The sequence below is a fragment of the Mustelus asterias genome, chromosome 13, assembly GCF_964213995.1.
Source record: "Mustelus asterias chromosome 13, sMusAst1.hap1.1, whole genome shotgun sequence".
Taxonomy (NCBI): domain Eukaryota; kingdom Metazoa; phylum Chordata; class Chondrichthyes; order Carcharhiniformes; family Triakidae; genus Mustelus; species Mustelus asterias.
In genome coordinates this window covers 97724498-97738692 of record NC_135813.1, presented here as the reverse complement: position 1 = coordinate 97738692, position 14195 = coordinate 97724498, and the positions used below count along the sequence as shown (strand labels likewise).

General features: G+C 42.4%; 1 protein-coding gene across 1 annotated transcript in view; it reads left to right on the top strand.

Annotated features, from left to right (window-relative positions):
* Positions 1-14195, top strand: part of pole (polymerase (DNA directed), epsilon) — a 108136-nt gene that overhangs the window by 86206 nt on the left and 7735 nt on the right. The window contains exons 43-45 of the mRNA XM_078227360.1: positions 5487-5670; positions 8992-9123; positions 11283-11476. Coding sequence (XP_078083486.1) covers positions 5487-5670; positions 8992-9123; positions 11283-11476 — 510 coding nt within the window. The remainder of the gene's footprint in view (positions 1-5486; positions 5671-8991; positions 9124-11282; positions 11477-14195) is intronic.

Below are 14195 nucleotides of genomic sequence, written 5' to 3'. Positions count from 1 at the left end.
TTAGATGTGCCAGGTTATTTACCAAAAGAATTAAGATCCAGAACTTCCAAATTTCCTGAGGATTTGTACCCATGAGGCCTCTCCAGAGGCCCACGCAAGGACTGCAGCGGAATTGCCCATCGGAAACACCTGATGGGGAATTGTTAACAAAAAATCAAAACTTCAAAACAAACTTGACTAACGAAACAAAAATGTCGGGGGCGATTCTCCCAAAGGTGCTGAATTGGTGGGAAAACTGTTTTAGATCACGACTGTTTTCTCAGTTCAACTTCACACTAGAATCTCCCCACTCTGTGCACTGCAGAGGTCTCAATCATGAATATCATTAAAAACCCGAGGGGCTGTTCGCGCTGGAGTCTGACAGTTCTGGAACTCTGCGCATGTGCTGTGGCCCCGATCTGTCAGTCTCCTCGATTGCTGGCCAGCTTGATCACTGGCCAGCCTAGGACCCCTGCAGTGCTGCTCCTCCAACCCCCCCCCCCCCCCCCACTCCCCAACCCGCCTCTGAGCGCCCCAATGTCCAGCCACCCGCACCTAGCAGTGGTGATTTCCCCCACCCCCCCCTCCCCCGACAGACCACCACTTCCCTCCATCCCAGACCGATCGCATGCAAAGTGGCAGCGGGACCCTTCCACCCCACCGATCACCCCAAGGCCCCGCCCACAGTAGGCCCCACCCCTTGGCACTGCCCAGTGCCCGATGGGCAGTACCAAGGTGCCCCTGGGCATGGGCACTTTCCCCTTGGGCAGTGCTGGGGGCACAAGCTGGAACTGCTAGGGTGCCCATGCCCAGGGGGCACCACCCCCTGCTGCACGACTCCCTGGGAGGCCCCAGTTGTCCCCCCCTTCATTCCAGCGGGATCTCCCGTTAGTTCCCCGAATGTGGGGAGCTACTCTAAACCCCACTGGAATGAAGTATTCCTGGCAGGGTGAGAGATTCAATCGGGACCGGCAAGTTCCCGATAATGAAATGTAAAACATATTTAAAATACATTAAAAGAAGATTCCAATGACTTACCTGTCTTCCCGCCGGGTTCCAGCGAGGTCTGGTCTCCAACTGTTCTCTGGCTCGGGGAGATGCGCATGCATTCCCAATGCACGTGCAAATCCCGGAACAAGGCCGGCAACGCGCGTCTCTCACCCCGACCCGCCAGAAAAGTTGCAGGTCAGGATGGGAGAATCGCCTCCGTCATTTCTAGAGGTGATGTAACCCAACCCCCGCGGCGCCACTTGTCATAGAAGGTGTGTAGACACCACGTGTTTCCTCTCTGGGGCCACCCTCCATGAACATAACTGCAGCAGTGGAGCAAACAGCCGGGTCGGATGAACAAAGAACAATGCAGCACAGGAACAGGCCCTTTGGCCCTCCAAGCCTGTGCCGCTCATGTGCCCAACTAGACCATTCGTTTGTATCCCTCTATTCCCAGTCTGTTCATGTGGCTATCTAGAAAAGAACAAATTGAATTTGAATTCCACCATCTGCCGCAGTGGGATTTGAACCCAGGTCCCCAGAACATTATCTGAACTTCTGGGTTAATAGTCTAGTGATAATACCACTAGGCCATCACCTCTTCTATGGGACTGCCCACTGCCTGAAGCTGTTAATGGCCACCTTGGCCAGGCCCCCACGAGGAGGTCCTTCTCCCTCTCTACCCATCTCCACACTGGCTGACCAAATATCAGAAGCATGGGGCTTACACACTTCTCTTACCTTACCTTTTCCCTGGATTCTCAATGTGGCTGGGATCTGTAAACTAACAGTAGCTAGTGCCATAATAAGAGAATCGGGCTTCCTTTCCACTAACACTGATGCACTGGACTATGGAAACCCATTGCGCTGCACATTTGAGGAAAGCCGAGTCGGAAGGTCAGGCATGAAATGTACAGCTCCTAACTAAGGTAAGTAAAGGGGAGCGGTGTGACAATTTGACTGACGCAAAACATCTGCAGTCACACTGCTAGATGTGTTGCAGGGTTCAGGATCTGTTCACCATTATTGTAGGGATGCACATCTTGAACCTAAACCTTAGATGTTCAATCTTCTAAGACTCTTCTTAGGGGGAATAATAAGCTCGAAAATCTAATATTACAATATGCACAGTGTATGGAACCTGTAAAATGTCCAGTGTTTTAAATATATGATGCTGTATTTAGCTCCTTATCAGTTGGTCCCATATACACCAACCTGAAAATGGACAGAATATTGTCATTACGGTTATCAAAAGCCAGTTGTTTTGAATAAGGTGCAGTATCGATTGAAAACCATTTAACATTTCAATTACCAAGATCATAAAATGAATGGGTACAAAGTTGTATTTCTCAACCTTCCTTTAGTCTCCTAACTATACATTTGCTTGTCAGAGTATCATTAATGGCACAGTAACCTGATATAGGAAATGTAACAGCATTGCAATAGCTGGATTCAAATTAGATTATGACTCTGAGTTAGTTCAATTTGAGAACACTGGTCTTGAAGATTATGCTGTATGTAGTCCCTCCTAAGCAAACAACTAATACTCTCAATATCTTGGTGCATAAATACCTTCCTAGTCAATGTAGGCCAGTTAGGTTAACATCACTGATGGGTAAAGTTTTCAAAACAATTATCAGGGGTAAAGTCAACAGGCAGTTGGAGAGATTTGAGTTAACTAAGGAAATCCAGCACAGACTTGTAAAAGGCAGATCATGTTTGGTTAATCTAATTTAAATTTTAAATTAAGTAACAGAAGGCTGGTGATGGGAAGATTTTAAGCCAAGGTATAACATAACAGGCTGATTAACAAAATTGAAGCTCATGGAACAGGAGGATTGGTGTCCACTTGCACGAAAAATAGCTTTCAGTGCAGAAAACAGTGAGTCATGATAAATGGTTGCTTTTCAGACTGGAGCATATTAGACACTGGTGTTCCTTTGGAGTCAATGCCAGAACAGCTACTGTTGTTGTATTCCTATATAGTGGTGAGGGTGATACCAATCAACTGCAACAGGACAGACATAGGCTAGCAGAATTGGCATAAAAGTGTGAGGTGATGCATTTTGGCAGACGGGTAAGGAATGATATCATAGACTTAGTAACACAATTCTAAGGCCTGTGCAGGGACGCCGGAACCTGGGTCTTCACAGATCTCTGAAGGTGGCCGGAGGTATTGAGAGAGTAATTAATAAAGAAAATGGCTTCTTGGACTTCACAAGTGATGGTATTGAGAACAAAAGCAGGTAAATTATGCTGGATGTTACTAAAACTCTGATTAGACCACAGCTAGAATATGCATCTCGTTATAGTCACCACACTAGCAACTGTGTCAAGAGTTGCAAAGGGATTTTTGCCAGAACATTTCCAGGGATGAAGCAATCAAGGGTAGGTTGGAGAAGCTGCGGTTGATCTCCTTGGAGCAAAGGAGGTTGAGGGAAGATTTGATGCAGATATACAAAGTTATAATAGGCTGAGATCAGATAGACTGAGAAAAGCTGTTCTCATTACCTGACAATGAAAGGATGAGGAAACTCTGATTTAAGGTTTTGAGCAAGAAGACAAATCATGCAGCAACTGGTAATAACCTGGAACATGCTGCTTACCAGGATGGTGAAAGCAGCGACAATCACTGAATTCAAATGAAGAATTGGATGGGCACTTGAGGAAAATAAATTTGCAGGGCTGAGGGGTAGAGCAGAGGAATGGAATTGATTAGATTGTTCTATAGAAAGCTGCTGAACTTGGTGGGCTGACTGGCTTTCTTCCACTCTATAATGATTTTGCGGCCAAATTTGCCGATTAACCAGATATACAATTTTGAAAAGGCAGTTTCAAGAGAATGAGGTAGGAACTTTTACTTAATTCAGTAGGAAGAATATTAGAACATCCAGAAAAGAACAATTGTTATAGAAGCCAAATTCAAAAGTAACTTGATAGGAATAGGATTATCAAAGGAAATTTGAGATCCTTTATGGGTGTTGGCACTTGGGTGTTGCACATAAAACTAGGATAAAAGCAACAAAGCATATGAATACAAGGAAGTTTCCACATTTTGGAAGTATGTTAGTGTATTTATTTTCAATCAAGATGGCAAACATAACCATATTAATGCCTGTATGTGAGTATTGTATCACTAATTGTCAAATCAACATAACTGATCATTAGGAACCAGTTTAAAGATTACCTATATGAAAATAACCTAATGGCTTACATATAGGTTTACAACTATAGGTTGATAAGACATGGTTGCTATCTTTTGACTTTGAAAGCCTCATGGTGTAGTATACCTGGGCTTTGCAATAGTCTTTGATGAAAGTCTTGCATTAACGGTTGCTACAGAAATGTATGGCATTGGATATGCTTGGGAAGGGAAGTGAGGGAAGAATTGGTTGCAAGAGTGGAAGTAATAACTATCAGGGATGTGATTTTGAATGCAAAGATACACAGAGTGAAGTGTACCAGGGATCAGTGCTATTAGTCCATTGTTTCTTATTTGCATAAGTGACCTGGATTCATAAACTTGCATTGAGAAATTATAAATTAGGAGAGAACAGCAATCAAATCTGATGAAGCAGTGAAAAAAGTACAGAAGAACACAAATTTTGCAAGTTGAAAGAACTGTGCCAAATGTCATTTAGGACTGAGACATGCAAGTTGTTCAACATCAGAACAAAACCAAAGGAATAATTGAAAGACATCTGATGGGCTCAACACTGGCCGTGCCTTGTCTCAAGCAATAAAGCAAGCAGAATGCTGAGCTATATTACCTATCCAGTGGATTATAAATGAGGTTGCCATGCTGGAGCTGTGCAATGCTCCCACATTGCTTACAGTCACTAAAACACCAGAGGAATATCCAAGCTCTGAAAACAGTGTAGAAAAGAAGCACTTGGCCAATGGGGGGAAAAAAATTCTGACTCGTCAACATTAAAGATGAATGAAAGGGATCCTTTATAAAGAGATGTAAGATATTTAGTGAAATAGAAAAGGCAAATCTGGAGGATGATTTCTAGACGAAATGACTGCAAGGCAAGCAGATGTAAGTACAAGCTCGAGAAATCAAATTCAAGATTGGTGTTGGGGCATATTTCTCTGCTCACAGTGATTGATATCTAAATGGGCTCTAGGTATAGTTATGGTGGGCAAAAATCTGGAATAATTCAAGAGGAGGTTGGATGCTTTGAGCGGTGTATTGGTTTCAATAAGAGCAATTGTGAGGGAAAATGGTCGTCCTCGTCCGTACTTATGAGGTATTAAAGGAAATTGCTAAACTTCTATGGGTAGGTAAAAATTAGAGAACAGATGCTTCCTTACAGAAGAGAGAACGAACCCAGGCAACTGCTTTTAAAAAAATATGTCCAGGGTAATCCTGTATTGCAAGAAATAATCAGCAATTAAGCTGTAAAGAAAATGTCTAAATTATGACAAAATTATTCGTTAGAACAGTAAATGCTCTGTTTTAAGTCTCATTGTCACGATAAAAATGGGCAACATGTAATAATGTGTATGTCAAGGTGGGGAATGAGAAAGAAACAAAGGAACGTGGTGAAGATGGCAACGATGATGATGAAGAGATTCATTCTGAAGATGAGGAAGGTGGCACTAATGTTGAAGACCTTTTGGACAATAACTGGAATATCATGCATTACCTGCCACAAGCATCCTCTTGTCAGAGCTACTTCCTCATGATTGTCTCAGGTACTGCAAATTTCAGATCTATAGGCCAGCTATGTATGTATGTGTATTTATCAACACATTTTTAGAATCATAGAATCCCGGCAGTGCAGAAGGAGGCCATCTGGCCCATCGAGTCTGCACCGACCACAATCCCACCCAGGCCCCATCCCCGCAACCTCACATATTTACCCTGCTAATAACCTGACACTAGGGTCAATTTATTATGGCCAATCAATCTAACCCGCACATCTTTGGACTGTGGGAGGAAACCGGAGCACCCGGAGGAAACCCACGCAGACACGGGGAAAATGTGCCAACCCCACATAGACAGTGACCCAAGCCAGGAATCGAACCCGGGTCCTGGCGCTGTGAGGCAGCAGTGTTAACCACTGTGCCATCGTGCTGCCCAAGGTGCTTTATTTTTATATAAGCAATCGCTTTAGAAAGTCACATGATTTTTAAAATTATGATTAATTTTGTGATTTAAAAAAATGTGTTCATCTTGGCTTTAATTGCATATTTAATATGGGTATTTCCTCAAGATCTGTTTTAAGCTGTTGCTATAATCATTCAAAATTTGCAACATGGCCTAAAAATTGCCAGATCTTTTTTGAAACAAGATAATTGATGTATTAGTTACGAACCCAACACAACTTTATGTAGATAAAAGCAAAATACTGTGGACACTGAAATCTGAAACCAAAACAGAAAATGCTGGAAAATCTCAGCAAGTCTGACAGCATCTGTGGAGAGAGAATAGAGCTCTAACGAAGGATCATCCTGACTCAAAACCTTGGCTCTTTTCTCTTTCCACAGATGCTGTCAGACCTGCTGAGATTTTCCAGCATTTTCTGTTTTTGTTACAACCTTATGTAGGGTGGCCAGCGCTGGAGGCCATCAAAACCAAACGCCCTTGTATTAAAACAAATCTGGCTTTTGCATCCCCGTCACAATGAGGCTGCTGCAAACTGAGAAATTAACAGGCTTTGCTAAGATGCGGGTGCTGTACTGCGGTAAGTGGACAAAGAATCAAGATACTGGATGTGAAGCCATCTGGTAACAGACAGTGGCCGGACTGGCTAAAACTGGACTGTCTGGTTCAAAACTGGACATCTGGCCTTCTAACTTTGTGGGTTTATTTCTCTGATTCATTGTCTACTGATCTACATCATACACACAAGCACTGAACGAATAACTTGTTTGCTGTTGAAGAATGCTGTTGCCAATTATTTTCATGACTATAAAGCAGCTAATTGATTCTGACAAGTACGTACATGCACTTTTTTTAAAATAAAAGTTTGTGAGTTCTTTCATGCCAGTTCGTCATCATCTGGCTCTGATTGCAGTAGATTCCACTTGCCAAAAATCTGATTGGCAAGAATCCTGTTTTATTTGGTGTTTGTAACAACATGAACTGGGCTGTGATTAATTTTTTGCTTGCAACAGCATCCAGATAGGTTGTTCAATTGATAAGTTAATGAACCTCGCAGATTCGGGCAAGCCCTGCTGTTGACGGGCACAATCACAGGAACAGCAGATGAAGCGTTGAAGGTGCAAATATTTATAAAAACCCAGACCCCACACAGCATAAACATTCAGTATATTGACTTGTAATGTATTTTAATCCAATTCCCTTTGCAAATAAAGTGGCCCCTGAATTCCGAGCTCAGACATCATGCAAAATTAACTTTAAAATGTCATTTATTAAGTACATTGGCAAAAAAGTAATAAATTTATCAATTGTCTCATCCTAACTTACAGTCGTCTCTATTCCACGCTGGTTCCTTACTGAGCATAAACTCAGTCTGAATTCAATATTGACAGCAGAACAAGAGATCTAAAGGCAAGCCTGTGCTGGATTATCAGCAGTTGCTGTCACCCTTCCATGTTTCATTCACACTGTTGTCACTGTTAATATGGGAGCGTCCTGCATTGTGGGAGTTATAGCTCCCATCAAACAACCTTCTGCAGTGTGTTAAAAGGCAAAATACTGCGGATGCTGGAATCTGAAACAAAAACAGAAAATGCTAGAGAAACTCAGCAGGTCTGACAGCATCTGTGGAGAGAGAGTCGAGCCAACATTGAGTCAGGACGAAGGGTTATCCTCGAAACGTTGTCTCTATTCTCTCTCTCCACAGATGCTGTCAGACCTGCTGAGTTTCTCCAGCATTTTCTGTTTGTGTCTGCAGTATGTTGTTTGGAGCACCCGGAACCTGAAGAACCACACCTCCTAGCAAACTTTGCTCATGCATGCTCTGAACCTGCACAATGCTAAGTGGGAATTCTTTAAATTGGCCATCCCTCCTTGCCTGAAGGTTGGGTAGAGTTTTGTGGACATCAGTAGTTCTCTCTTGCCTCACCCAAATGGCTTATCTTTGTGTGGGCTGCTGTAAGACAGTATCAGTAGACTGACTATTTCAGCCCAAACTTGCCTTTTCAGTCATCCAAAATTTATCTTTGCACCTGATCTTTTTGGCTCATTACTTGATAAATATAGCCATTAGATATTTGAGCACAACTTTTCTTGTACACTTTTAATTCTAAAGCAAATTTAAGCTAAACTTAAGTTTATATTATATGGATTGAATCATGGTTTACACCTGTATTTAATGTATAAAATTGGCAGGATTTTTCATTTTAAACTCTAGATAATTTGAAAATCCAAAAGTGGAATTTTTTTTTTCATTTGCTAAACATGTTGATCAGATGTTCATTCTCAAGTTGCATTACTGACATTTTGGGATTATTTTTCTATTTTTCCACCAGCTTTCTTCCCGATGTTCAATTATTTGATTAGCTTTAGTTATCAAAGAGGCAAGCGAAGTTAACTAATTATAGACTTTAAACTTGCTTCCAAATGTAGCATCACCCTTTTTCAAATGGTAATGTGTTCAAAGCTAACCATGAGTAAAGGGACAAAGGATAGAATGTTGCTTAGAAGGATAAACCTTCATTCAGTGTATTGTGCCTTTACTATTAATAATTTTGGGGGTTTTTTTTAGTGCAGTCCCCTGACCAACAGCTAGGCAACAATTATAGTAAATGTTACCCGATCCTCTCTAATATGCTCATGAACAACCTGTAGCCTGGAGTACAGTTGTGAAGTTCAGCTGATAACTATCCACTCCTTTTTAAGGCTGGTACTTCTCATCCATGTGTTTAAGTTCTGAGTCCTTCATGGCCCTGCCCCACCCTATGGCTTTTCCCTCCCCATTGTTGTAACTGATTTATTCCCTGTCCTCATTCACTAAATAAAAATCACTAAAGTAATGCTGGAAGCCGACTATTGTTACAAAGTTTCTTTCTGCTGTTGTATGCGCTCATCACATCAAACTCTTTCAGCTTATATTGTAGCTGTATACCACAGTATGAAGGAGGAATTGAGACGCAATGCTCCAGGATGTACCCCTATAAAGCGACGAGGAGCCAGCCAGATCTCTCAGGAGCCAGCAGGAGAAACTGGTGCTTCAGCAGGTGAGAAACTAGGAACCAGATTCTCAGATCTCACCTGTAGCAGGTGGCTGGGCATGAATGGCCGGAGAATCTAAAAGTGCAGAAAGTAGTGTTCAGAGCGACCACTAGTTTTCAGTACCATTTGTTAAATTTATTTGGTTTTTAAAATAGCTTTAATGATTTGACCTATGGAAAATGAAAAAAAGAAAACCTTTGTTAGATGTGAGGAATGCAAATTAAACAAACTGCAATTTAATCAATAGATATATGTTTTAAGCTAGAATAACCTTAAGGTGAATATTTTTTTCTATAAGTCTACATGCCTTAGCGTGGATATTTAAATTGTATGAAAAATAATGGATCATAGAATCATAGAAACCCTACAGTGCAGAAGGAGGCCATTCGGCCCATCGAGTCTGCACCGACCACAATCCCACCCAGGCCCTACCCCCACATATTTTACCCGCTAATCCCTCTAACCTACGCATCCCAGGACTCTAAGGGGCAATTTTTTTAACCTGGCCAATCAACCTAACCCGCACATCTTTGGACTGTGGGAGGAAACCGGAGCACCCGGAGGAAACCCACGCAGACACGAGGAGAATGTGCAAACTCCACACAGACAGTGACCCGAGCCGGGAATCGAACCCGGGACCCTGGAGCTGTGAAGCAGCAATGCTAACCACTGTGCTACCGTGCCGCCCCAATGTAACTTGAAAAGAGCAAAAAGAAATTGTCTATAAATGACATTAATTGCAATAACATCCTATTTTTGACTAAAATTTCTATGCAGATAAACATTTTTCATCCAGTAGCTTTAGTGGTTTTAGTATTATTGTGGGTTCCACCCCACCCACCCTCAATTATTGGTGCCAGATATAGCTGAATGATGGCACACTTAATTCTGAGTCAAGGACTTGGTGGGTTCAAGTTCCATTCCAGCCTGACAGTCCAGTACAGTACTGAGGGAATATTGTATTGTCAGAGCTGTGATCTTTCAAAAAGGGAAATTAAACTGAGGCCCCATCTGCCCACTCAGCTGGACATAAAACAATCTTGTGGCATTATTTCAAGAAGAACAAGGAATTCTCCATGATATCCTGTCCAAGATTTATCCCTCAGTCAACATCATTAACAAAAACATTATCTGGTTATTGTTACATTGCTTATGGTGGACCCTTGCTCTGCACAATTTGGCTGCCACATTTCCAACCTCACAACAGTGACTATATTTTGTGAAATATTTTATTGGCTGTAAAGCACTTTGGAGGTCATGGGATCTTGATGTTTTACAAAGCAGATAAAGTGGGTTGAGGTGTAGATCAGCCACAATACAATTCTAATAGACTAAATTGATTGTCCATATAAGATGGTCACCAATAAATCCAATAAGAATTTCGGGAAAAAAAACCCTTACCCAAGAGTGGTGAGAATGTTGAATTTCCCGCCATGAGAAGTAATTAAGGTGAATTGCATAGGGGATAGCGAAATCCATGCATGGGCAAGAAATGAATAGGAAGATATGTTAATTGGGTGAAATGAACATGGGTGGGAGGCAAAGGTTCATGTAGTATTGTGAGCAGTTTTGGGCCCCGTATCTAAGGAAGGATGTGCTGGCCTTGGAAAGGGTACAGAGGAGGTTCACAAGAATGATCCCTGCAATGAAGAACTTGTCGTAAGAGGAACAGTTGAGGACTCTGGGTCTGTACTCGTTGGAGTTTAGAAGGAAGAGGGGGATCTTATTGAAACTCTCAATACTGCGAGGCCTGACTAGAGTGGACATGGAGAGGATGTTTCCACTAGTAAGAAAAACTGGAACCAGAGGGCACAACCTCAGACTAAAGGGACAATCCTTGAAAACAGAGATGAGGAGGAATTTCTTCAGCCAGAGAGTGGTGAATCTGTGGAACTCATTGCCGCAGAAGGCTGTGGAGGCCAGGTCATTGAGTGTCTTTAAGACAGAGAAAGATAGGTTCTTGATTAATAAGGGTATCAGGGGTTATGGTGATGAGAAAAATATCAGCCATGATTGAATGGCAGAGCAGACTTGATGGATCGAGTGGCCTAATTCTGCTCCTATGTCTTATGGACCATTAATAGCAGCATTGATCAGTTGGACCATGTGATCTATTTATTTCTGTGTTGTTGACTTCACATCAATGTTTTATTTTGTTCTGCAGGAATGATCACCTTCTCTCAGGAGTATGTATCTAATGAGCTCACACAAAACTTTTTCACTATCACTCAGAAGATTCAGAAGAAGGTAAGCGGCAATAGACACTCTACTGAACCCTCTGAGATGTTCCCAGTTCTGCCAGGGTCCTACCTTCCATTCAACAACCCAGCACTGGAATTCATCAAATCAGTCTGTAAGGTAAGGCAAATAGAGCTGCAAAGGTACCAAGAATAGTATAAAAGTGTTTAGGATTTACTGTTTTGAAATGGGGAGGGATGGGACAGGTAAGTATAACGTTCAAAACATTTTCTTTTTCACTTCAGAGATCCAGGTTCAAATTCAATCAATAGCAAAGGAAGAAGAGTATTTATTCTATGGTCAGAGAGGGTGGATGTCTCTTATAATGTTGCAACAGTCTTTTCAGGTGTATCATCAACTTAAAGAAAGCTAATTTTGTAAGAGGGAGGTCGTGCCTTACAAATTTGGTGGAGTTTTTTGAGGAAGTGACAAAAGCGGTTGACGAAGGAAGGGACGTGGATGTCGTCTATATGGATTTCAGTAAGGCAATTGACAAAGTCCCACATGGCAGGTTGGTTAAGAAGGTTAAGGCTCATGGGATACAAGGAGAGGTGGCTAGATGGGTAGAAAACTGGCTTGGCCACAGGAGACAGGGTAACAGTCGAAGGGTCTTTTTCTGGCTGGAGGTCTGTGACTAGTGGTGTTCCGCAGGGCTCTGTACTGGGACCTCTGCTATTTGTGATATATACAAATGATTTGGAAGAAGGTGTAACTGGTGTTATCAGCAAGTTTGCGGATGACACGAAGATAGCTGGACTTGCGGATAGCGATGAACATTGTCGGACAATACAGCAGGATATAGATAGGCTGGAAAATTGGGTGGAGAAATGGCAGATGGAATTGAATCCAGATAAATGCGAAGTGATGCATTTTGGAAGAACTAATGTAGGGGGGAGTTATACAATAAATGGCAGAGCCATCAAGAGTATAGAAACACAGGGACCTAGGTGTGCAAGTCCACAAATCCTTGAAGGTGGCAGCACAGGTGGAGAAGGTGGTGAGGAAGGCATATGGTATGCTTGCCTTTATTGGATGGGGTATAGAGTATAAAAGCTGGAGTCTGATGTTGCAGCTGTATAGAACGCTGGTTAGGCCACATTTTGAGTACTGCGTCCAGTTCTGGTCGCCGCACTACCAGAAGGACGTGGAGGCTTTAGAGAGAGTGCAGAGAAGGTTTACCAGGATATTGCCTGGTATGGAGGGTCTTAGCTATGAGGAGAGATTGGGTAAACTGGGCTTGTTCTCCCTGGAAAGACGGAGAATGAGGGGAGACCTAATAGAGGTGTACAAAATTATGAAGGGTATAGATAGGGTGAACAGTGGGAAGCTTTTTCCCAGGTCGGAGGTGACGATCACGAGGGGTCACGGGTTCAAGGTGAGAGGGGCGAGGTATAACTCAGATATCAGAGGGACGTTTTTTACACAGAGAGTGGTAGGGGCCTGGAATGCGCTGCCAAGTAGGGTGGTGGAGGCAGACACGCCAACATAGTTTAAGACTTACCTGGATAGTCACATGAGCAGTCTGGGAATGGAGGGGTACAAACGAATGGTCCAGTTGACCAATGAGCGGTACAGGCTTGGAGGGCCGAAGGGCCTGTTTCCTGTGCTGTACTGTTCTTTGTTCTTTATTTCTTTCCTGGGTTTAGTGAGTCTCTGAACTCCTGCAATTAAGAGCAGGAGTGGGTGATTCATCTATACTTTCCTGTCTGCCCTTCATAACCCTTGACTTCCTTGAATCTAACTCAGCCTTGAATATGTTCAATGACCTAGTCTCCACTGCTCTCTCGGGAAGAGTCTTAATAACCCTTTGAGAGAAAAAAAAATCTTCTCTTAGTCTTGAATGGGAAATCCCTAATGTTTAAACTGTCCTCTAGTTCTAGACTACCCTGTAAGGGGAGACGTCCTCTCAGCATTGAGCCCTCTCAGGATCTTGCATGCATCAATAAGTTCACCTCTCATTTTTTTTAAACAGCAATAAAATGTATTTATCAGTGTCACAAGTAGTCATACATTAACACTGCAATGAACTTAGTGTGAAAATCCCCTGGATTTACATCCCAATGGGTATAGACCTAACCTGCTCAAAATCAGTTTCTAACTGATGCCACAGATCAAAATTTGACAAAACAATTACGTTTTTAATAGAACTGCCTTCATTTCGATTTTAGGAATTACACAAAACTGCTTATTATCCTTTTTGAGAACTGTGTATCTTTTGGAACTCACAAGTTTGTTAACTGCTAAAAATTATAACATATTGTAAAGTACGTTCAAAGTATGGTAAGCTATTGGAATGCAAGGGAAAGTCTGTACGCAGCAAGGTCCCACAATTAGTAAAATGATAAATGACCAAGTAGTCTACTTTTATTGATGTTGGTTAAGCAATAATCTTCGGCCATGGCGCCTGGAAAACGTTAGTAGTCCACACTCGGGTGGATGTGCCTCTGTTTAATATCTTGTCTGAAAGACAGCAACTTTTATGGTTCTGGACTGCACTGAGATGCCAGCCTCAATTATGTCCTCAAATCTTTGCAGGGCAACTTGAATCTAACTCTGCTATCCTTGACTGGGAGTCATAATATCTCATTTACCCTGTATTCTTTGGAAGGGATTTGAGCTCTTTACCTTCAAAGATCTAGCGTCTGAATTCCCTCAAAAGCCGCTCTGACTTAGACTGCCTCAATGATTGCTCACTTCCCGATGGTTCAATCTCTCCTCCTGAGACTGTTCCTTGGAATTCACAAAGCTGCAATCCCCAGTCCCAAATAACGGCTTATTTCCAACTCTTGTGCCCCACCAGCTTGCTAAGCTAGCATTGCTCCTGGGTTTCTCCAAACAT